The sequence below is a fragment of the Eleutherodactylus coqui genome, chromosome 7 (genome assembly GCF_035609145.1).
Source record: "Eleutherodactylus coqui strain aEleCoq1 chromosome 7, aEleCoq1.hap1, whole genome shotgun sequence".
In the NCBI taxonomy this organism is placed as follows: domain Eukaryota; kingdom Metazoa; phylum Chordata; class Amphibia; order Anura; family Eleutherodactylidae; genus Eleutherodactylus; species Eleutherodactylus coqui.
In genome coordinates, this window is record NC_089843.1 from 98,668,531 (window position 1) to 98,691,580 (window position 23,050).

Sequence of the window (23,050 nt, forward strand, 5' to 3'; positions counted from 1 at the left end):
GAGCGGTCAAAACGATGAAGAACCCCCACAAATGACCCCATTTTGAAAACTAGACCCCTTTACGAATTATTGATGCACGGGGGGAATAAAGGCTAAACCGTCTGGTCTGAGTCCACAGAAGAGCTTGTACTAAAGCATATACTCCTGGGTATGGTAGAACAGTGACTGGTAGCAGCTTGCTGTAAATGAGACTGTGTATCCACAGACTGGTCACAATACCCATGATGACCTCCGCCCACAGTGCCTACACTGAACTCTTGAGCATCAGAACTGGACATAAAGCAATAGAAGTAGGTGACCTCGTCTGATGAATCACAGATGGATGGTTAGATAGAAGAGGAGACACCAAGATGCACTAGATGGAAAGCTAGCAGGGCTGTGTGATGCCCTGGTAAATGTTCTGCTGGGAGACCTTGGGTTTTGGCATTTATGTGGATGTTACTCTGACACCATCTCCATAAGCATTGTTAGACCAAATACACTCTTATGGCTCTGACTTTTCCTAATGGCAATGACGTCTTACAGCAGGATAACTTACTGTTTCACACTGCAAAAATTATTAAGGATTTGTTTTGGGGAACATGACAAAAAGTTCAAGTCAATGACTTTACCTCTGAACTCCCCAGATCTCGATCTGATTGAGCATTTATGGGATGTGCTAGAAAAACAGGTTTGATTTATTAAGGCTCCTCCTTGAAACATATCGGACATGTCTAACTACTGTTGAAATAAAATGAGCCGTCATTATGTCCGGTTGGCTGAGGTTCATCCATGGTGACCCCCACCAATTGCTAAAGTGGAGTGGCAGCAGTGTTAAAAATGTGCAGTGTCATTTAATCTTTAGTCAGCCTTTTCTAAGTGACGGCATGGACTACTCGCTACTTGGTGACACATTGTGGTGACGTGCCACTAAAGTCTACAGTGAGGCTTTAATTATTTATATATTTTAACTAATTGTATTCTTCATTCTTATGTCATCCCTCTTAATCAATAGGTCAGCTCTGAGCTTTGCATATTATTGTGCAACACACCCTGCTGTATTACAGAAACCCACAATCTATTTTCAGTTTGGCTTTTGCGGTTCTGATTGACATGTTTCGAGTGCTGGTTTCTGTTTTAACCTTAGAAAGATGTCTGACCTTGTATTGCCCTTGATTGGAAAGTGGAGAAAGAGGCAGGAAAGCTTTCTGCATTCCAGCAGTATCTGCATCACATACAAAGTTGAAGCTGCCTGAAAATTTAGGATTGTTGTCGTGAGCAAGATAGCGCTAAAGGTTACTTGTTTTGTAGTGGGCATCTGACATTATGCCAACTAGCTGGCAAGCCATTCTTACTTGATAAGCTTCTGTTAAAGTTTACTTGTCACCTAGTGTGGACTGAGCACATGGTCATCCCATCACTTCTCTAAGCACAAAGTGTCTCATGTCCTGCTGATGTTATTTGACCCTACTGAATAGATAATTGTACTACAAAAATAGGTTTTCATCACCAGTTAGATGTGTTGGTAGAAAGCTGGCAAATGGTCTATTTTAAATACAACTACATTATGTTATGCTGCAATGTTACCTACCCCAGGTGCTGTTGTTTCATGGATCCCTGGAACCATAAACACGGTGTGGCTAGCAGCGCAGATGGTCAAGAAAGGCTTGATGGTGATAATTAGAGATGAGCGAGCGTACTCGGATAAGCACTACTCGCTCGAGTAATGTGCTTTATCCGAGTATCGCTGTGCTCGGGGCTAAAGATTCGGGTGCCGGCACGGAGCGGGGAGCTGCAGGGGAGAGCGGGGAGGAACGGAGGTAAGATCTTTCTCTCCCTCTCTCCCGCCCGCTCTCCCCTGCTCCCCGCTGCGACTCACCTGTCAGCCGCAGCGGCACCCGAATCTTTAGCCCCGAGTACAGCGATACTCGGATAAAGCACATTACTCGAGCGAGTAGTGCTTATCCGAGTACGCTCGCTCATCTCTAGTGATAATGTAGCAGAACTGGATAGGTGAGATGGTGATGTAGCAGAGCTGTGCTGGTCACTGGAGGGTGTAGCAGAGTTGTGCAGGTATCAGGCCAGACAAGGCTGGGTAACAGAAGGCGAACTGGTATAGCAGATATACAAATATAGTTTTTAAAGGGGTATTCCGGGCATAAACTAACATTTTAAAATCTAATGTACATCATCATAATTTATTTTGTAATAGGTTCACTGTACCTGGTGTAGCTACTTCCTTCATGTTCTATCTATTCGCATGACTCTCTGAAAAATATCTCCACTTCCTCTGAGATCTTGTTGGCATTTGCTACTTCCTCCACATCCATGATCTCCAACATCCTGTGAACAGTGCATGATGGGAGGACAGTAGCGGAAGCACTGCGCTGTGTTGCTCATGTGCAGCTCAGAGTGTTGTATGGCTCTGTCTGCATCAGCAGGCTTTCTCACGGACTCTCAGTAAGGCCCAGTGTCCACGGGTAAATTTGATTTGTGGAATCCACGCAGGAGAGTCGCAAATCAAGCCACCCATAGAGAAGCATGGGTGTTTGCAAATGGATCTGGACTGGCAGATAAGGCTGGCTGCACACGACTGGGTCAGATTCCGGATGCAGAATCCCGACCCTATGCCCGGCCGGTGATGCCATGTACCTGTCATTCGTCTTCTTTTTTCTGTACTGTGGATGGTCCATATGACTCACCGTTGGAGAAGCCGTCCGTGTGGACACCGCACTAAAATAGAGCATGCTGCGATTTTTCCTCCACAAGCAGAAAATCACACTTGATTTCTGCTCGTGTGCAGGAAAAAGCCCTTTTCATAGCATGCTATGGATGGTATTTGCCGCGGAACCCGGAGGCGGACGCCCGCCCTATATTCCGCAATGCAAATCTGGCCATGTACAGCCGGCCTAAAAGGTACAAGTTGCTCCTTAGCTGTACCTCCTAGATTTTAGCATTTTCAGAATTTTCATTTTTAAAGTGAAAGCAAAACTCTAAACATCAGATAGGAGGCTGCACTGCATGGAAGTGGCTGCAATATACTGAGGAGACCTCCAGAGTGTGACACACAATCAGGTGAGGGGCAGGGATGGAAAATGTGTTTTTACTGGAAACAGTGGCCCTTTAATATTAATTTTAGGCAGGGAGTTTAAAATTCCCAGCATTTGCCTTAGGGCGCCCACCCACTGGCGTTTGCGATTTCCGTGCGTGAAAAGCGCAGCGTTTTCGGCGCGTCTTTCGCGGCGTTTTCGCGGCATTTTCGCGGCTTTTTTGCGCCATTTCCATTGACATTCATGGGTGCATTACGAGAAAAATAAGGACACATATGCAACTGACAGTTCCTATGTTAAAAAACGCAACGGACCGAAAAAAAAAACGCCAGTGGACAGGAACACATTCAAAACTAATTGCTCTTGAGAAAAAACGCAAAACGCAAAGGAAAAACAAAAACGCCAGTGGGTGGGCGCCCTTAGGCTGCTCTCACACAGGCGTCTGTAAAACACCATGTTTTAAACGCGCTGTTTTACAGTGTCTTCAAATGCACCCCATTCAGCAAATTTTTTTTTATGCACTTTATCATTGCAATGGATGATGAGGTACGTTAAAAATCTATAATAGAGCAGACAGCATTCGAAAATCGCAGCGTTAGAAATGCCACACTGTAACGTTCATCTGAGAAGCTGCATTTAAATCAATGGAGGCTTTTTGTAGAGTTTATCGCCACTCTAAATACTGTAAAAAAAAAAGTGCCGTGTGAGAGTGGCCTTACAGGTCCTCTGGGCACCATGGACTCTCCCAATGTGCTGCAGAAGCAGATTATCATAAATCCTATAGGCATATCATGATAGCTTTTAGAGACTTGCAGGCTGCTGTAAATGGCAGCCTGTATTCTGCTCACCGCTGTTTAATTACATCTAAGGGAATGATTTCTATATATCAGATAACCTGGACATGCTAGACCTATGAGCAAGGTGTTCTCTATGCACTTGCCTATGGCTGTAGCATCTGGGCATCCGCTAGCACCGTATTTTGGGCAGATCATTCTAGTTCATGCGCTGCACCTGAGACATTATTTTTTGCTGGAGAGCAGGAAGATAAATTAGAGACGCTCGCATGAGACATTTTAATCCTGGAGCTTCATAAAATAGAATTGTTTTATATCAATGTATCACCGGGGCTGTGAAGCCATTACACACAATTACAATACATCTTCTAACTGACACGAAGTTTATTGAATGCTGAAGGCATCAAATCTTTTCAGGATTTCATCTCAATCTATCTTTCTTGCTCCTTAATCCTTTTATGTGATGCAGTAAATGATCGCACGTCAATATAATGACCTGACGTTATCTCACAGCAGAATTTTGCAAGTACTGATTGGTTTCTGTATATGTTTTGTTATGTAAAATATATTTATAGCCTGTGTGTCATATATATTTAGATGTCTATCGGACCCTACTATAGCACCATACACCATCTCCTATACTGGTTCTACTGACCATTTAAGGTTGATTCAGATACATAATGGTAACATACAATAATTACCATAGTTATGTAGATGTATCTTCATGGAGGCTGATATGTATGGTGATCAGAACAGGGAATGGAGCACTTATAGTGCTATGGTGGAAAAAGTTGCAGGCAACTTGTGACCATCAACCAGAATATAACCAAATTGGATTTTATGCAACCTTTGTGTCTAGGTTGTGTTAGGACCATAAGAGTGATGTTGCATACGACACGTCACCATGTAGCCCTAGCCCAATTCCTGCAATACCAGCCAGTCATTTACAATCAAATCACTTCCATCAGCGTTGAATTAGAAGGATGTGCAGACTAACAAGTGGTGTCGGTTTTGGTCACCGAGCTACAACAGTTCGACCATGAGGCGACCAGGAAAAGTGAACACAACCTAAGCAAGGAAGGCATTAAGACTAGAGAACCCTTTATATATCTCACATAGCAATTTTGTATTAGGTTTAATAATGACAGGGGACAATCACAAAGTGCAAGAAGGCTAAATTGTGTTAGGCCTTGTATTCACAGTTCTATTTTTATGTGATTTTTGTAAGACATTTGTCTTTTTTCAGCCTAGCATACTATGTTACTATGTTATTGCTTCAAATGTGGATCCACAATGAGTCGGTGTATTTGCAGGGTAGTGCCTTCATGAATCAACCCAGCTTTACAATCAAAATTTGAAAATATTTGGGTAGATTTAATAAAACTGTCAGCAACCAATCAAAGCTCAGCTTTCATTTTACCAGAGCAGAATACAAAATAAAAGTTGCACTGTGATTGGTTGCTAGGGGTAATTTAGACAGTTATCCTTTTCGACCTTTTTATAAATCTGCCCCATTGTCCCTTACTTTTGGTCATACTTGGAATTGTCTTCAACAAGTTATCATTTCTTGCAGAACTTTATAAATACCATAGTTCACTTCTCTCGTTCTGATATGTCGTTCCCCAAAGTTCTTCCCTCATCGAATAACTGTCCTATTGCACTTATTAATTAGGAACACCATGTAACTGAACACAACAGTTCCCATTCAGCAGCTTGTTTTCCCCCTTAATTTGCAGCCACAATAAATAGCTTTCTCGTTCTACAAGCCGGCCGCCGCTCTTATCCTTTCTGCCATCATTTCTATCGGCTCTAGCCTACTGATGGCTTTATTGCTGCCGTATTCAGAATAAAACGCCATATAAATAACACCAGCTGGCAGAGGTACGCAGTAAGTCTCATTCTCCTTTTTATTCCGGAAGCATTTTTAGAATAAAACTACAAAATAGAAATTGTTTATAGATGGCAGGAACTCAGGAAGTTCAGCATCAGGTTCTTGTTGGGCATGCCAGAAAATGACTATTACTTTGATCTGTGCATTGATTTTGTGTTTTGAAGGATGTTTATTCTATTGCTTAGCATTAACAGAGATTACTTTTAGCATTTAACCCACAGGGCTTAAAAATATGGTTTACTGTACCTTAATATTGTATTCAGTATATATCTCTGGTTTTCCTAATTTTTTTAGTACTTAAATGGTTATCTACTCTAGAGAACCCATTTTCTACTGTTCCATGTGTTAATACGCGGGGGTCGGCCATTAAGGACATTCTCGCTTAGAAGGACTTGTCACGTCTGTGTATTTACACGCAGAGTTCATTGATTGCTCCTGCGGTTACTCTGCACCTACAGTACATAAAGTGCATATTTAACTTCCCGTCCAATCCTGGCTGACTGTGCCCGAAAATATATTTCTCCACAGCATTAATATTCTGAAGAGAAGAAAACACAGTGGGAAAACTTTTATACAAGAATCATTATAAGAAAAGAGAAGTCCTCCTCCCTCTGCATTAGGAATTGTACTTATCAGATTCTGAAGGAACACCAGAGCTCAATTAACCTGCTTATTTTGGGAGGCTGTTAATGCAGCTCTAGTAGTAGGTTGCTTACACATGTGACACGTCGTTGTCACATGGCATGTGTTATGGCAGATGGACACTTCAGAATAGAGCAGGAAACATCTTGACCAATTTCCGCCACGGGAGAACACTAAAGTCACCGCGATAAACCTATCATTAATGATAGGTTCATTGCGGAAAATCGCGGCATGCCGCGATTTTAATATGCGAGTGGAAAGTTGCGGCGATTTTCCGCTCTTGTACATCGGGCTGCGCTCTCCATAGTTATCCTATGGAAAGTGTTTATTGTGTACAGGAGGCCTAATTCAAATTGTGTGGAAATTCCACGGCAAATCCGCCCCGTGTGACCCCAGCCTTAACGGTTGCCTAACTTCCTGATAACAAGCTTGTTACAATAACAAATATTGCATATATTGTTAGAGGTCTGACAGAAATGATTTATTAACTAGACACAATGGCTGAACTCTGTCAGCGTAGTTTCTACATAGGAACTGTATACAGAGTTGCAGTTACTTTTTCCTTAACATGGAGCAAGAAATATCTCATTTCAGCTGAGTATTTAAAGGCTAAGGTCACCTTTTTTTGTGGGGAGGATTTTTTTTTTCACTTACATGCATATATTTGGGGCTGACAATCACTTCTGCAATAGGACTTAATGAAAAATATTGCACCATTTGTCTTCTGCAACTTCTACATTTCACTATATATAGACACTGCAGTCTAAATCTCAGTAGGAAATTCATCAGTGAGGCTGGACTGCCAGCTTAAGGCCCATTTAGACGGGACGAATGTTGGGCAAACGATGCCTGACACTCGTCCCCGCACATACTCGCTCTTGTGCTGCTGCATGGGAGCTAGTATTGCTGGCTCACAGCCGGGAGGCTGGAGGAGATTTCTCTCCTCTGCTCCTCTCCATTGACATAACATAGCAGCCGTTCAGTAATGAATGGCTGCTACTTACACTGAGCGATCAGCTCATCATTCATCGTTTATGCTGCATAAATGATGGACGATGAGCTGATCGCTTAGTCTAAATAGCAGCCATTCAGGACTGAACGGCCGCTATGTTAGGGCAATAAAGAGGGGCGGGGGAGCGCGAGGAGAGAAATCTACAGCCTCCTCACCCCCTGCTGGATGCTCTGCGGGTAAGCCAGCTCCGCTAGCTGCCCTGCAACAGCACAGCTGCGAGGACACACAGGAACGAGTGTCGGGCATCGTTTGCCCGACATTCGTCCCATCTAAATGGACCTTTAGTTTTCGGCCCTTATCTTTTCTCTCCAGCACGTTGTACTTTTTATCAGCTAATATTAACCACAACAAAGATACCATGCTGATAAACTAGCTGATAAGACTGTTAGGGGAGGAGAGAGTAGATGGAAGCTAATGGTACCTTCATGTGGGACAGCGGGTTGGTACTTACGCGCCCAACAATCATCCTAACAATTATCGTTTCTGTGCTTTCATACAGCAGCGATAATCGCTCACTGAATTCGGAGTGCGCTAAATGTCACTTCCAGCCGCCCGCCTCCATTCAGAGTAAGCAGGCAGTCGTTCATACATGAACAGTATTTGATTTTTATGCCTGCATAAACTGTAGGATGAACCATAAGCGAACAAATTATCATTCATCATTCAGTCGCTGACACTGTTTATACTGAACAAGTTATCATTCAGTTTTGCGTGATCCAGTGATAAACTGAACGGTGCTTTCACATGGGACGGAATATACCGCAACAGCTAGCAGAATATGCCGTCCAGGAATTCCACAGCAAAATCTTCCTGACTCACTGGGTTATGCAGATTTTGCTAAGGTCAGGGCTCAAACCCAGTAGCTCCTGTGTTCCAGGCGGAAGATCTACCTTGAGCTATCCTTCTGACAAGCTCCCCTGCTAACCCTTGTTCTTGTCCCTTGTTCCTAGTTCTTATCCAGTCACTGTTTCCCTAATTGCATACTCTATATAACCTGGTCTAGCACCTCCCATCCATGATTATTGTGCTCCCAGCCGGTAGTCAAGCTGCACCACTCGCCTGCTCCCCCATACCGCGAACTGTTACTACCCATGTACCGACCTCTGGCTTCCACTGACCACACCACCGATTTGCACCTGTTACGACAAAGAGACTCCAACCCTGAACCAAATCATTTAATTGCCAGGAAAATTCTGCCATTTTCAATTCCTTATCAGAATCCACATTAGGGTGAATGCAGACGGCCGGGTCAGATCCTGCTGCAAGGATTCTCGCAGCGGGATGTGACCCGTGCCCCTGCAGTGACCCGTGGCTCACCTCCCCTGCTCTGTGATGTGCCGGCTGGCGCGCATGTGCAGTACAGAGCCGGGCGTCAGCAGTGACGTTTCTGTGCGGGCCTCTGTGAGGCTCGCACAGAAATAAGACACACTGCGATTTGTTTACCACGCAAGTTTTCACGCAGTCAAATCGCTGCTGTCTGCATAGGATTGCATAAACCAATGCAATCCTATGGCAGCGTACAGGAATTTACAGGAGTTTCTGCCTGTGTGCATTCACCTTTAACAGTGCAGATTTTGGTGCTTAATATTCCGTAAAACAGCATATTCCACAACACTGTTGCTGAAAGCACCCATGTAAAAGGGCTCTAAGCTGTCAGTCCAGCCTCACTGACAGATCTTGTTGAGACCAGTGTCTACATACACTAGATATGTAGAAGCTGCTGAAGAAAAATGGCGCAAAATGTTTTATTAAACCGTATCTGCCCTCCAAAGTTATCTAAAGCCTTTCAATACCCCCACAGTACCTGGAGTGCCCAGTGAGTGCCCCAGCTACACCCCTCAGAGTACAAATGAAGCCCAGTGATTTTGGTTCATGCTGATAATGCAGCCAGTATTTATTGCATTGTGGTTACAGTTTCCATATTATAAATATATTATGCATGTCTGTATATAAATGGCTATGCGGTGAGTAGCTATAACATTGCTTTTGTCCCAAGCGTGTAGCAAATCGTTCCGTACTTCTCTGGGTACACAATGTATGTGGGAGAAAATAAACCTAGACGGCCTGAAATACATGTTTTGTTAATCATGGTTCAGCATGAAGCTAAATTTATTAGATGCTTTTTTAGCCTGCAGTAGGGGGAACGATCACATAGTTCTCAGCTATTTCTTGCTGGGAATCATCAGGCCAGAATAGTCCCAGGAAGATCAGCTACGGCAATAGGTATTTCTGCCATTTACGGGTATGTTCAATAGTTGGACAAAATATAGAAATTGCAGGACCAAAAATGTGTATTATGGAAGGGTGTGAAAGAATGGGCATTTTTCTTAACGTGTAATTGATTTACTGCTATTTAGTTCTGTCTTTTGAATACCTATGAATTTTTGCCGTTATATGTAACCTTTTTCATGTGTATTTATTTATGAAGGTTGTTTTTTATTAGCTTGGTTGTGTGCTGGTGTAAAAATATAAGTTGGACACATTGATGCTGTAACCATAGACTCTCAGCATCTCTTGTCAGCCTGGGGGCAACTTGTAGGACCTCAGACCCCTGTATGGCACTCCAGCAATAAGTAGATGATTTGTAGAGATGGACGTGTTTGTATGCAGCTAACTTTATTTTTATGAGAGAAGTAAATTACAATGTAGAGAGCCCCCATACATGGTCTATTCCTTTCTGAGGTGTCAAAGGGGGCAAGAAGGAGGCCCCCATTTTTCAATAGGTGTCAGTCCTGGAAGTAGAATCAGAGTTTGTCAGGAATATGGAATATTATTTCAATATGCCATAAATGTCTTACTTGGGAATATCCCTTTAAATTCTATTGTGGCCCTTGGAATTGGCTCAATTTAACTTTGTGGCCCTCAGACCAGAAAAGGTTGAGCATCGCTAAATTATGCTAATGGTTTCCAACAAATGGTTTGAGAGCTACATGTGCCTCTCAAGCCTCAGCTCATGATAGGAGCCCTGAATTATGACTACGTATATGCTCTGGCCATTCCAATGGTAAAATACTTATTCTTGCTTGTACCACTTTCTTCACGCTAGTCATTCTATGAGTAATAACACAATGAATGAAAGATTGACACTCGTGGTATGAATAGATTTAATTTTCTGGCTTTGGAACTGCCAAAGATGCACCAAATTTATTACCGTTCCTTTATTATTACTTGTTATCGTCCTCATCCACTCCCGACTTGACTGCTGCAACACTATTCATTGGCCTTCCCCGCACCAGACTCTCTCCTCTCCAATCCATAGTAAACGTGGCAGCTAGGCTCATTTTTCTATCCAGCCGTACGCCTCTGCAATATGTCTGTCAATGCATTGGCTGCCCAGCCACTGCAGAACTAAATTTAAGCTCCTCATCCACAAAGCTGTCCACGGCATCGGAAGCTAGGGGTGTGACAGCTGTCACCAGGAGTTAACACCCCTGTTGCGCCCCTAGCTTCACATTTGGTCACAAGATACAGCAGTACCTTGTGAGCGGCGGGGCTGCATGGAGGCAGCCGGGAGCGCAGAAGGGAGGCCGGCGGCGGGGGGGACACTGTGCACTGGCCCTTCCGCGGAGATATGAGAAAGCCTGCCCCTCAACCCCCCGTCAGGACTGTGCGAGCGGGGCTGCCGGTACCGGAGATACTACGCTGCCAGGTGACAAGAGTGGGGTTGGGAGCTGCAATATGTCGCAGGACACCAGCCTCCCAACATGCACTACGCCAGTGAGGACAGGGCGCTGTGAGTGTAATGTGCACCCAGCCGCGCTCCCGATGCCGACCCGGGCGCTGTGTTGCTGCCCGCCACCTGTAACTTCGGCCGCTGCTGTGGCATCTCCCCTGCTGCTCCTCCACTCTCCGTCCCCTGCTGTCAATCGCCGCTCAATGTCCCCGGCGCCGCAGGAGCCTCTGGTGTTTGGGCGATGCTGTGGCATCTCCCCTGTTGCTTCCGACGCTCTCCGTCCCCTGCTGTCAATCTGGCCGGTGACGCTGATAACAGCCAATCAGGAAGTGGGGGCATCACCTGGCTATCAAGCAGCCTAGCCCTGGTGTACACCCACCACTTCCAGGGGCATTAATATACACCAGTATCCCTAGGGCTCCCCACACCTTCCACCTTGCCTATCACATACGACCCCTACACCTGCACCTCCTTACCGCTCCCACCCTGTGTGCTTCCTAATAACTGGTTTCCACATGTAACTCCTATACTGCCTGTTTTCCCCCATGCCTTATCTCCCTCCTTCTTGTACCTCCTGTATCACCCCCACCCCGTTGACTTCAAACTGATTGTATATCACATGTAATTGTTGTATTGTCTGTGTTCTCCCATGCCTGAAAGCGCTGCGGAATAAGTTAGCATTATACAAGTAAAGATTATTATTATTACCTCTCAATGCATGCTCATCTAAGTAAATTTGGCGCTTTACTCCACATTGCGTATGGACAGCGTTTTCATACACAACTGCACTATGAAACAGAGCGTGTGATATACAGGCATGAGCAGTACACTAGCGGCTAGACGCGGTCTCTGCCAAAAGACCCGGTGCTTACAAAATCAGTGTTTTACCGATACGGCCGTTAACGTGAGGCCTTTATCTGTGGTAACTTGACACCTGAAAACTATGAAGAGACTATAAAATGTGAGCAACTTTGATTTTTTGCAGGTTTGTTGTTATCATTTGCAATATAAAATGTTTAGATGAAGCATAAAAAGAAGTATAATATACAAGGACAATACAGGGTACAATTCATGCCCAGCGTAGACTAAATACTTCAGGTGAGAGAGCCCGTCCCATACAAATTAACAATTTCCAAATAATAATCATTAGTTCTAAGAAGCGGGGTATGACTAATCGGCAACCTGTCAGGTAGAAGTAGTATTGGAACAGGTTCTTACCTTGTTAGAAGAGAGAAGTATGATAGTGCTGCATAGTTTCAGCAGGTAAAATTAGTAGGAAGCGACAACACTTTAAGGCCGCTTTCACGCGGCTGACAAAATCGCGCTATTTTCTCGTGATGCGACATCTCTACAAAACACATGTATGTGAAGCCCATGCTTTCCAATGGGTTCCTTCACATTAGCCATTTTTTGTAGGCTGCTACATTATGAGAAAAAAAAAATCATGGCATGCTAAATATTGCAGCAATGTGCGATGTTTTGTAGTCCATGTTTCCCTATAGAGTCTTCCTTTGTGTTGCATTGCATGAAAATGCGTGTTTCGTGCAGTAAAATGCATCGTTTACAGTAGGAGGTCCTACTGGTTGAGTCCTAAAATAACGCCTAACTGCCTTTAAAAACAAAACAAACAATACATTACCTAACAGGCACTGTCCGCTCCGCCGCACTTGTAGTTTTCAGCCAATGCTTCCTGGTCAGAGGTTCAAAAACCCTGCCTCCAGGAAGTGTCGGCTGAATGGCTGAGCTGCAGTGCTCGAGTACCAATCACTGCAGCGCTCGATGAACCAATCACAGCCATTAAATGCGATGGCTGTGATTGGCTCATCAGGTGCTGCAGTGATTGGCTGAGCCGTGGCACTCGAGAACCAATCAGAGCCAGCGCTTCCTGGAGGTGGGGTTTTGAACCCCTCACCAGGAAGCGCTGGTTGAAGACTACAAGCAAGTGTGCTGGGGACCTGCGAGGAGAAGTGCAGCGGAGCGGACAGCGGCTGTTAGGTAATCTAATAATTTCTTTTAATGCAGCCAGTGGTTATTTTTGGGGTAGGGCATATTTTTTAAGCTCCCCGAAAATCCCGGCAAAAGAGCACTACAAAGTCGTGCGATTTTTTAGCGACACAAAATTGCAATATATTACCGCAAGAAAACGCAGCAATATCGCACAGAACGCAGCTGCGATATCGCTGTGATTTTCTCGCGGCGATATTTCTGTTGCCCGGGTGAAAGAGGCCTAACTAGGATAGGATGTCTGCACAACTGTACTGCCCTACATTCTTTGTTCTCACCACACCAGAGCAAGAGAATGATATGATAGGACACTTCAAATATTCTTTACAATTATGTCAACTTATTTTTTGCATTTAGATCAAAGGCCATTGTGTAATAAAGAAAATAAACTTTATTTAGACCATTTAGGATCGAACCACAGTGGAAAACCTTACATGTTTAACTCTGCAAGACTGATTTGTTTAGAACATGAGGTTAGAAAATGTTGACATGTTTGTCTTTTTAAATAAATCCATAATCAGTCAAGCTAAAATGTTTTATGTTTAACAAGAATATCATAGAAAGAACAGAGCAATCCAGCCAGCGCCTAAATAATGAATAAAGCCCATGCTCCGTTACCTGAGTGTTTCATAAAATATGTAAAAGTATCACAGCCTGGGTCTGCACTGAGAGGGTTGCACTGAGCAAGGAAGAAGTGCGGTATCAAAATAACTCAAGAGTAGGAATTTTAATGAATAGATTGCAGTGGCTATAAATACAGCTGGCAGATAATGCTGGTTTACTGCCCAGTTTGTTGTATTAATACTCTCACAGCGCTTAAAAATATATCCCCAGTCTCATGCACGCCGCTGGCTACTAGTTACCTTGACTTTTCTTACACAATAAATAAAGTAAACACAACTACCACTACTATGTCTGACAGTAAACCTGTGCAGCCCTTATTCCTAATAGTTGAGTCTTGAAGAGTACGCTTGTTGTAATTCATCCATAGTAAAAGTAAACACTCTACATGTGGATGTCCAATGTAGGGACTGGTTGATTTTTTTTCTTTCCTGTCACCTGAGATCACCTTATCTCATCTTTGAGAATTTTTTTAGCAAATGTATGGTCCTGATGCCTATTAGGGCTGTAGCCACACTTTGGTAGAGGCATCAACATCTTTCTGTTTTGCTGTGGCTGACATTTTTTTTTCCCCAAAAAAAATATTTTTTATTTGATTTTGAAAAACATACAAATAATATGCAAAATAAATGATCCTCGTTACAATTGCAATAACATCATGCTTCACTCACATCATTGGAAACACAAAAACAAGCATCAAGATAAAACTTATGTAAATGACATGTATGTAGTGGCTTATATATTTGCGTTTGTCAGAATTATATATCTCCACTCATATTGCAATTACATATGCTGTTAATTAACTTTAAAATAGTTCCTAACCGTGATTAACTAATAACCAAAACGGGCACCAAGGTTTCCAGATGGAATTAAAATGATATATGGAATTTTTAGATTTAGTGTGCATTTTTTCATATTCATAATGATCTGCCAAAGGTATCTAGAAGTTCTTTAATGTGTGGAGGAGAACTTGTTCTCCAATTTCTAGTAATAAGTTTTGCCGTCAACAGGAAGTAGCATATTCACATCCTATGTGATTTGAGTATATCATCACAGTCTAACAATAGAGCTGAGGACTCTTTTTCACTTAGGTGCCCATAATCCTTGGAAAAAGGACAAATACCTCTCCACAAAAATTTTGAATTATCTGACAATCCCATAAGATGTGAAACAGTGTTCCCTCTTGTCCACAATTCCTCCAGCACTCTCTACTAAGGCAAAGGAAACTTCTAGCTATTTTAGCTGGAGTGTAGTACCACCTCTTTAGTGTCTTATAGTCCATTTGCAAAATCGCCACTGAGAGAGTGGATCTATTAGCCCACTCGAAGGACTTCAAGCACTGAAGTTGAAAAAATCTCTGCTTGAGATCCGACTCCCAATTTATTAGATGAACTCCCTTCGTGGCACCTATATCTCCTGATAAGACATTGTAAAATTTCCTTGTTTAAAACCCATGTAGAAATTTATGCGCTGTGAAGAGGGACCCCAGACTCTCAGGGAAATTAAGGGATCCCGTCCGATTCTTTTTTAGGAAAGACTAGATTTGATAGTATATATACTAGTCAGCAAAACACTCCCTAAGCATGTCAAAGGCGAGTAGTTCCTCTCCCCCCCCCTCCCCCAGAGCGTCTGATAAATGCTTAATTCGTCTTCTTTTCCAACCGCTAATGTTCAAGTCTTGAACAAGATATGTAAAGATCTCTAGAGGGAACCGAAAGGTTAATTCTCTTGGAGAACCTTTAAAATTGTATACATAGTGGTTCCAGGCCTGTAATGTTGCGAGCATAGGAGGGGACCCCTCTTCCACATCCACCAAAGTTGGACATTTCGGATATGAGGTTCGAATCATATATACCCCCAAGAGGGAACCTAGTGATCTATTTTTGTTTAATTGCTTTTCCATAAGACTCCATGACGACACCTCCGAATCCCGCAGCCAGGCCCCAGTCTGACTAAGAATAGTTGCTTGATAGTATGAGTGCAAATTTAGGACACCCAATCCCACCTGTCTACGGTGTTGGTATAGGATCTGTGCTGCCACCCTATGTCTCTTATTATTCCATATATAGCTCAGTAGTTGTTTTTGAAACCCTGCTTTTGACTCTTGTGGAATTGGGTAAGAAAGGGTACGGAAGAAGTGTAGATTTTTTGGCAATATTAACATCTTGTAGAGCACTATTTTCCCCATCCAGGAGTGTGCCATTTTCCCCAATCCTACTAACTCTTTTTGAATAGTGGAAAATAAAGGGCCTAGATTGATTGAAACAATCTTGGACAATGGGTAACACAGTTTTATGCCCAAATATGGGATTTCAGATTGCCATTGAAAGGGAAATTGTCTCTGAATGTCTAACTTTAATTGTTCATCTACGTTAATAGTTAGTATTTGTGATTTATCTACATTTAGTTTATAATAAGAAGCTCTGCTAAACATCTCTATATTTACTGCTAGTTTTCTCAGAGAGTTTAAGGGATCAGTCAAAGACAGGAGAACGTCATCCTCGAAGAGTCCACTTTTATGTTGTCTGAACCCAGAGGAACTCCCAGTATCTCAGGAGTGATTCTTATTAATTTCACCAAGGGTTCCATTATCATAATGAACAACAGGGGAGAGGGAGGGTATCCGTGCCGCGTCCCGATCGTAATTATAAATGGCGAAGATTGAGTGCCATCTACTAACACCCTTGCAGAAGGTGAAGAGTACAAGGCGCGGACAGCTTGTAGAAACTTGAGTCCCGTTTGAAATTTTTTAAGGGTTGCAAATGCTAATTCCCAGTGAAGTCTATATATATTTGCCTTGCTAATCTTTTTTTAGAAAAAATCTGCAATTTATTAGTCAAGCCTTGTCCGTTTTAAAACTAACCATAACTTCGAATTTTCGTGCATAATTCATAAGTCTGGGTTCCGGCTTTTTGTTGGAAAGTTGGTCATGGTAGCGTGTGTACGAGCCTCATTGTGGACTGCTGGGGTATGTTAGACCGAGTCAGAGGTGATTTGTGCTTTTGGTCTGCATGTGGCAGGACCCTGTGAAAACTGGTTACAAATCCACCTGTAGTCTGGCAAATCCACACTTGCAATCTCGCTAGAGTGATTGATCGAGGCTCTCCTGTGACAAGTTAGCAGCGGCAAGTGCACTTGGATTAGTCAATCCGTGACAAGCTGTAACAGCATACAGAATATCCAACTCTCCCGAATCTGCAGTTGCACACGGTATCAATTCAGGTGTCAATACAATAGGCAAAATGTACATGAAGCAAAAAAAAGTCCCAGCATAAGGGCTTTGAGTTAGCACAATATCCATTTAAATATATTCAAAGGTCAAGAGATAACATGCTTCTGGGGATAACCCACTTCATCAGATCAAAAGGACAGTAGATTTGTACAGCAGTAGTACAACATTTTAAGTCACACTGCTTTCGCAGTTAAAATTACCATCATATAATTGGGTTATGTAATTCCTCATCCACTGATTTGGTGCTAATTTTAAATGCTGTTTATACTTATATGTACTATTTTTGTACATATCCATGAACATTGTAATGGTTCCTCTATGGACCCTCCATGCATGCTGCTGCTATGTCATCAGTGGCTGCAGCAGTGATGTCACTATAAATGGAATATCATGGCTACAGCTGGTGACTGACATCAGCGGTTATCTTATGTGTCTTCAATGTGGGCAACACTCTAGCAGCCTCATTGGTAAACATTAGGAGGTGGGGAACAAGACAGGAGGTAATAATGTAAATATATTGAATAGTTTGTTATATCTACGGTTTAAAGGGAACATATCACCAGAAAATTAGTTTTAAAGCTACCACTGTTGAATAATAGCCCATTTACATGTAACTAGAGATGAGCGAGCATACTCGCTAAGGCAAACTACTCGAGCGAGTAGTGCCTTATTCGAATACTTGCCCGCTTGTCTCTAAAGATTCGGCTGCCGGCGCGGGTGAGCGGTGAGTTGCGGCGGTGAGCAGGAGGGAGCGGGAGGGGAAGAGTGGGAGAGAGAGATCTCCCCTCCGTTCCTCCCCGCTTTCCCCCGCCGCTCCCCGCCCCCCGCCAGCAGCCGAATCTTTAGAGACGAGCAGGCAGGTACTCGAATAAGGCACTACTCGCTCGAGTAGTTTGCCTTAGCGAGTACGCTCGCTCATCCCTACATGTAACATTTATCGCTAAAAATTCATTCAAATGAACGGATTTGAGCGATAATCATTCAGTGTAAACGCAAAACAAATCGCTCACTATTTGTTCACAATTTTTTATCACTGACTTTCAGTTAACAAATAAACTATCGCAGGATCACTGGTTTCCCGTTGCATATAAACACTCCCAAAGGTGAAGCACTGAGAAACCAGCGATGTCTTTTAGTCTAAACGCTGTGTACGAGCGCTGATTACCTTAGCGGTGACGTCAGCACTTGTGCGGTCATTTAAATGACTGTTGGCCCGTGTAAAAGGACCATAATGTAGCATAATATAAGCAGTTCACACATGCTTGCACCCAAAAAAACATTAGTAAATTAAATTCCTACTTTAGATTTTGCACAGTCATTATGCAAATGCACCACCTCGATTTAAAAAGGGGGCACCATCATTTCTCCAAGTCAAAACGTCAGTGTGGAAAACCGTCCTCTCCTCCCTTAGCTGCTTTCCCCTGTGTATGGATGTAAGCGATCCAAGTGCTGAAATCTCGCAGATGTGGCGTGTGCCCCTCCTACTGTGTTTTCCGACACATGTGCAATGCGCTGGTGAAGTTGAGGTGTATACACCCTGCTTCATGGCACATGAGTGTGGAAGATGTGGCAGAAGGGACGCACGCCACCTAAGTGAGACATACTGATGTCCTTACACAAGCAAAGGCAACCAGAGGGGGAAGAGGGCCGTTTTCCACAGTGACAGTGAGGCGGTGCATTGGCATAATAGGCATGCAAAAAATCTTATGCTACATTACACTATGGTGGTGACTTTAAAACTAATTTTCTGGCGACAGCTGGCGACAGATGTTTGTATGAAGGAAATTAGGGAATTTACTGCGGAGTATCAAAAAAAAAGTCTAGGCTTGCCAATTAAATTCATGGGCACTGTAAAAGTAAGGAACTTATGAACGTCCATAATAAAGATAATGGAACCGTCTGTAATTTCTTTTTCCTAGGTCAGAGGTGCAGCTTGTGATTGTAGTTCTATTTCCCAGTTAATGCTGCTAACAGGGGCCTAAGGCTGCCTGTCCACGGGCATTGCGGTATCCCACGGCGGATTTCCGCCAGGGAGCAGGAGCCGGCAGACGGATCTCCACTGTCAGCCTATCTGACAGATAGGCTGCGAGCGGAGAATCGCGGCAATTCGCAGCATGCTGCGAATTGCCGGCCGCGAGCGAAGAATCGCAATGATTCTCCGCTCGTGGACAGGGGGGCTGTGATTTCCATAGAAACACTATGGATAGCTTTAGACAGCGTCATTCGCCGGCGATTTACCACCAGCGAATCATTGCCCGTGAACAGGAGCCCTTACTATAAGGGCTGCTGGAGTAGCAGTCGTAACCGAGTCCTGGAGATTTAGGGGGCCCAAAGGCCCCTCCACCACATAAGAAGACACCAGTATTATCAATAGCACATGGTAGGTAGGGGCCTTGTTACAGATTTTGCATCAGGGCCCAAGAGCATCTAGTTACGCTTCTGGCTGCTAATATGTTGATATCAGTATTCTGAGCTACAGACATGTCTCTTATAACAAGTTTATGCTTTGTTATTAATCAGCACAGGATTTATTCCAAAAACCTAATCTGTAGTTACAGGTTATTGTATATGACATGTGGTATGGTTCAGGAACCACTGCTTCATCAGAGGAATGTATGAGAAGTATTCTAATTAGTAAGGCATGTTCTCTATAGGCAGGATGTTTAACACTCGTTAATATGATTTACCACCAAAAGCCATAGATTGCTGTTGCTAATCCCGGTAGCTGTGGTGAGGGGATGCTGTAAGTAGCTGCAAGCCTTCTGGCACATGGAAGAGATCATCATGACTGACTGGGATGAATTGGAGCTATGTTGAGTTCCACAAGCTTTTTTTTTTCACGGAGGCCACTGCTGGTTAAGTTACATTGTCTCAAAGAATAGCAGAAGTGCGTCTCCACTAGCAGCCTGCAAACACTCCAAGAATGTGGTATCCTTAATAATAATTTGTAGCTCTTTTGCTCGGCTGCGGTTAAAATCAAAGAAACTTTATCAAAACAGAACAGAAATGATTGGACTCGCTCTAGTTTTAGACGGCTTAAAATATGTGAACTGCGTATAAATGAGTTTTCAAACTGAATACCAAGCATTTTACTCCATACCATGAAAATCTCTGTGTGGTCGGAGCGCTCGATATCTGTATACCTATATTTTATGTATCTGAAGGAAAGATGATGGAATTAAAATGGAAATGTAAGTTGGAGCCACTGCATGTGTGTCTGTGCTTAGTACTGGAGAAAATAGGCTTCACCATACAATAAGCCATATGACCTGCTTAAAGAGGGGCTGTCACCCATGTCTGTTTTACTAAATAACTGTATTCCTCATGACATAACAATTCTAAAACTTCTTCTTTTTAGAACTCTGCATTGTGCTTTTCTTCTGTTATTCCTGCTAGAAGTCTATAACCAAATTGGCAACTGGGTGTTGGGGTGCCCCTGTACACTCATAAACTGACCAATCATTGCTGACAGTATTACACTGTGTAGGGACACGCCTTTCTGGCAAAGGGAATGGTAACATCCAGTTGTCAACTTATTCATAAATGTCTAGGAGGAATAACAAAGGAACTGCACAATGCCGGATTATAAGATAAAATGCTCCAGAATGATTCTGTTATGGGGAATACAGTTATTTACTAAAAACAGACATAGACAGGGTTAAGGCCTATTTAGGCACAACGATTATCGCTCAAAATTCGTCTTTCGTTAAGCAGTCGCTGAAAGACAACGATTAGCCTTATCAGGGATTCACAGCGGGATACAGCTGATACTATTGTTTCAGCTGTATCCCGCTCCCTGAACACAGCTGGGGTATGAAGAACACAGCTGTCCAGCTGTGTTCTTCATACTCCGCACGGAGCGCACAGCTGTATACCAGCTGAACACTCCGTGAACAGCCAGGGTATGAAGAACAGAGTGGCCCCGCTATGTTCTGCATACCCCGCTTGGAGCGCACAGCTGTATAACAGCCGGGCGGTCTGAGAAGAGAACAGCTGGATGCAGAAGACAAGCGGCCCCGTTTGTCTTCTGTATTCCCCATTTGGAACGCAAGGTGATCGTTCAACATTTGAGTGATCACCTTGCGCTGTAAATGACACAACGATTATCGCTCAAAAGTTGCTCAATAGATTTTTTGGGCGATAAATTAATCATTGTGTCTAAACCAGGCTTTAATGAGATTACTGCACAATGTTTTATTTGTGAGTTCAGTGTAGAAGTAGCCAGAAGGCTGGTTGCACGGGGATTGTTAAGCACTATCATCATCCTAAAGCTATAATCATTATTTATAGATCAGAGTTACTTAAATAGTTATTTTTCTATCCATAGGCAAACTGAAGTCTGCTTTTTCTAACCACGAGGAATCAAGATGAATACAGGTATGAATCCATCCCTAGACTTGTTTTGATTTAGGTTTTTATCCATTACTGTCATATTCTGAATTGTTGAACCTTACAACACTGGGCTCCATTACCTTTCATTCAGCTCATTTTTAGAAAAAAAATTTTTGGATGAAAACTAATCATGGCACTCAATTTAAGGGTTGTGTTTAAAAAATGCAGAAGGCGTCGCCTACTTCTGCCTTCAGGTGGCTTCTATGGAAAACATAACTTTATAGTGGTGCCATGGGAGTCAGGAAGATGATAGGGAGGCACACTCTGTGTTGTCGATTCATTCACCTACATCTGTAAGATTAGACCATTATTAACTTTTATCTAGATGACCACAAGGACACAGCTAAGCTCTAATGAAGAAAACTAAATGTGGTGCACTTGTGTCAACTTTTTTCCATCAGTTTCCATTGCACATCTGGCAGCCTATTGTAACCATATCATCATCAACCATCCTGTTAGCCACAGATGAATACTGCATGGGAAATATGTCCGTATACAGAATTTATTCTATGTACATGCCGATGATAATAATCGCTCTTTGTCTGCTTCCATCTGTGGTAATGCTTTCACTAAGAACATGTGGGCGCCGTGCAGATGCCACGTGTCCGCTAAAGAGGGCACCTTTCTGCGGGGACTTTACGGCTCCAACACACATGGGGGCGCAGTTATCTAAGACCAGCATTTCATATCCCAGTCTTAGAATAAGGTGCCCCAAATGTACTAAGAGGTACAAGCCTCTTAAGAGGAGTCTGTCAGCATTTCCTGTGTTTACATACCGTAGTTATGATGTAGAGCAAAAATAGTATGATACTGTGTTAGCCAGAAAACTCTGTGTGATGCTACATCCTCTTGGATAAAAAAGACAAAAGTATTATCGGGGTGATACCTTTATTGGCTAACCAGAAAAATTATATTTGCAGGCTTTTCAAGCACTGGAACCCTTTCATCAGGCAAGTAAACCAATGGAGGACTGAAATAAAAGCAATTATATTTAAATGATATTCCGTCAAGATCCTGTACATGGGATAATACATCAATAAGATACGTCAGGGCAATTAAACCTAGGTTTATGTATTCTTGAAGGTTAAAAGGTGATGACCTGCTAAGTCCCATCAGAATGCAGCTGTCAGTCAGCTCATTGGAGAGTGCGGAAGACTCTTCTGGAAGAAGTCCCACCCACATGGCTATAGCTATTTCTACAAGCTGGTAATACTGAGAAGACACATACATAAAAGCTGTAGGCCCTACATCAAGCTGTTAGCAGCTTAAAAAAGGTGACAGCCTTGCTTTAGTAGATTTGGTGCCGCTCAGGCCATCCACGCACCAGTCTGAAATCTATGGCAGCTACAAGTTGGTGTAGAATTCAGTTATAACCTGTGCCAGGTTCGGTCATAAATTGTTACAAATCTGATGGATCGCAGGAGCCCATGTCCTTCCCTCAAAGCCGCATCCCTTGCCTCACTATAGTTTAAGAGTAGTGAGAAAAAGTAAGTCACAAAATGTAATGTAGATATGGCCTGTGGGAAAATTTGTGACTTTTATGCACCCATAAGTAGTTTGTTACATCTCTTCCGATAAGTGTAAATACTGAAGTAAACATATTTGTAAACTTCAGTATGTAAACACAGGAATTAGGGGATTCTTAGCAAAGTAACTAAAGTGGAAAAGAACCCAACAATTAAACAAAATTGGCCTATTTCTGTTTGTTACAAAATTAAAATATCTTGATTCAATGTCTCTACCATAATAGAATCTTAACC

General features: G+C 43.0%; 1 protein-coding gene across 15 annotated transcripts in view; it reads left to right on the plus strand.

Moving 5' to 3' along the window:
• Window positions 1–23,050, plus strand: part of SORBS2 (sorbin and SH3 domain containing 2) — a 228,832-nt gene that overhangs the window by 73,715 nt on the left and 132,067 nt on the right. For all 15 annotated transcript variants that reach the window (XM_066573447.1, XM_066573433.1, XM_066573436.1 and 12 more), the window contains exon 3: window positions 21,226–21,275. In XM_066573447.1, coding sequence (XP_066429544.1) covers window positions 21,266–21,275 — 10 coding nt within the window. In that variant the 5' untranslated portion in view covers window positions 21,226–21,265. The remainder of the gene's footprint in view (window positions 1–21,225; window positions 21,276–23,050) is intronic.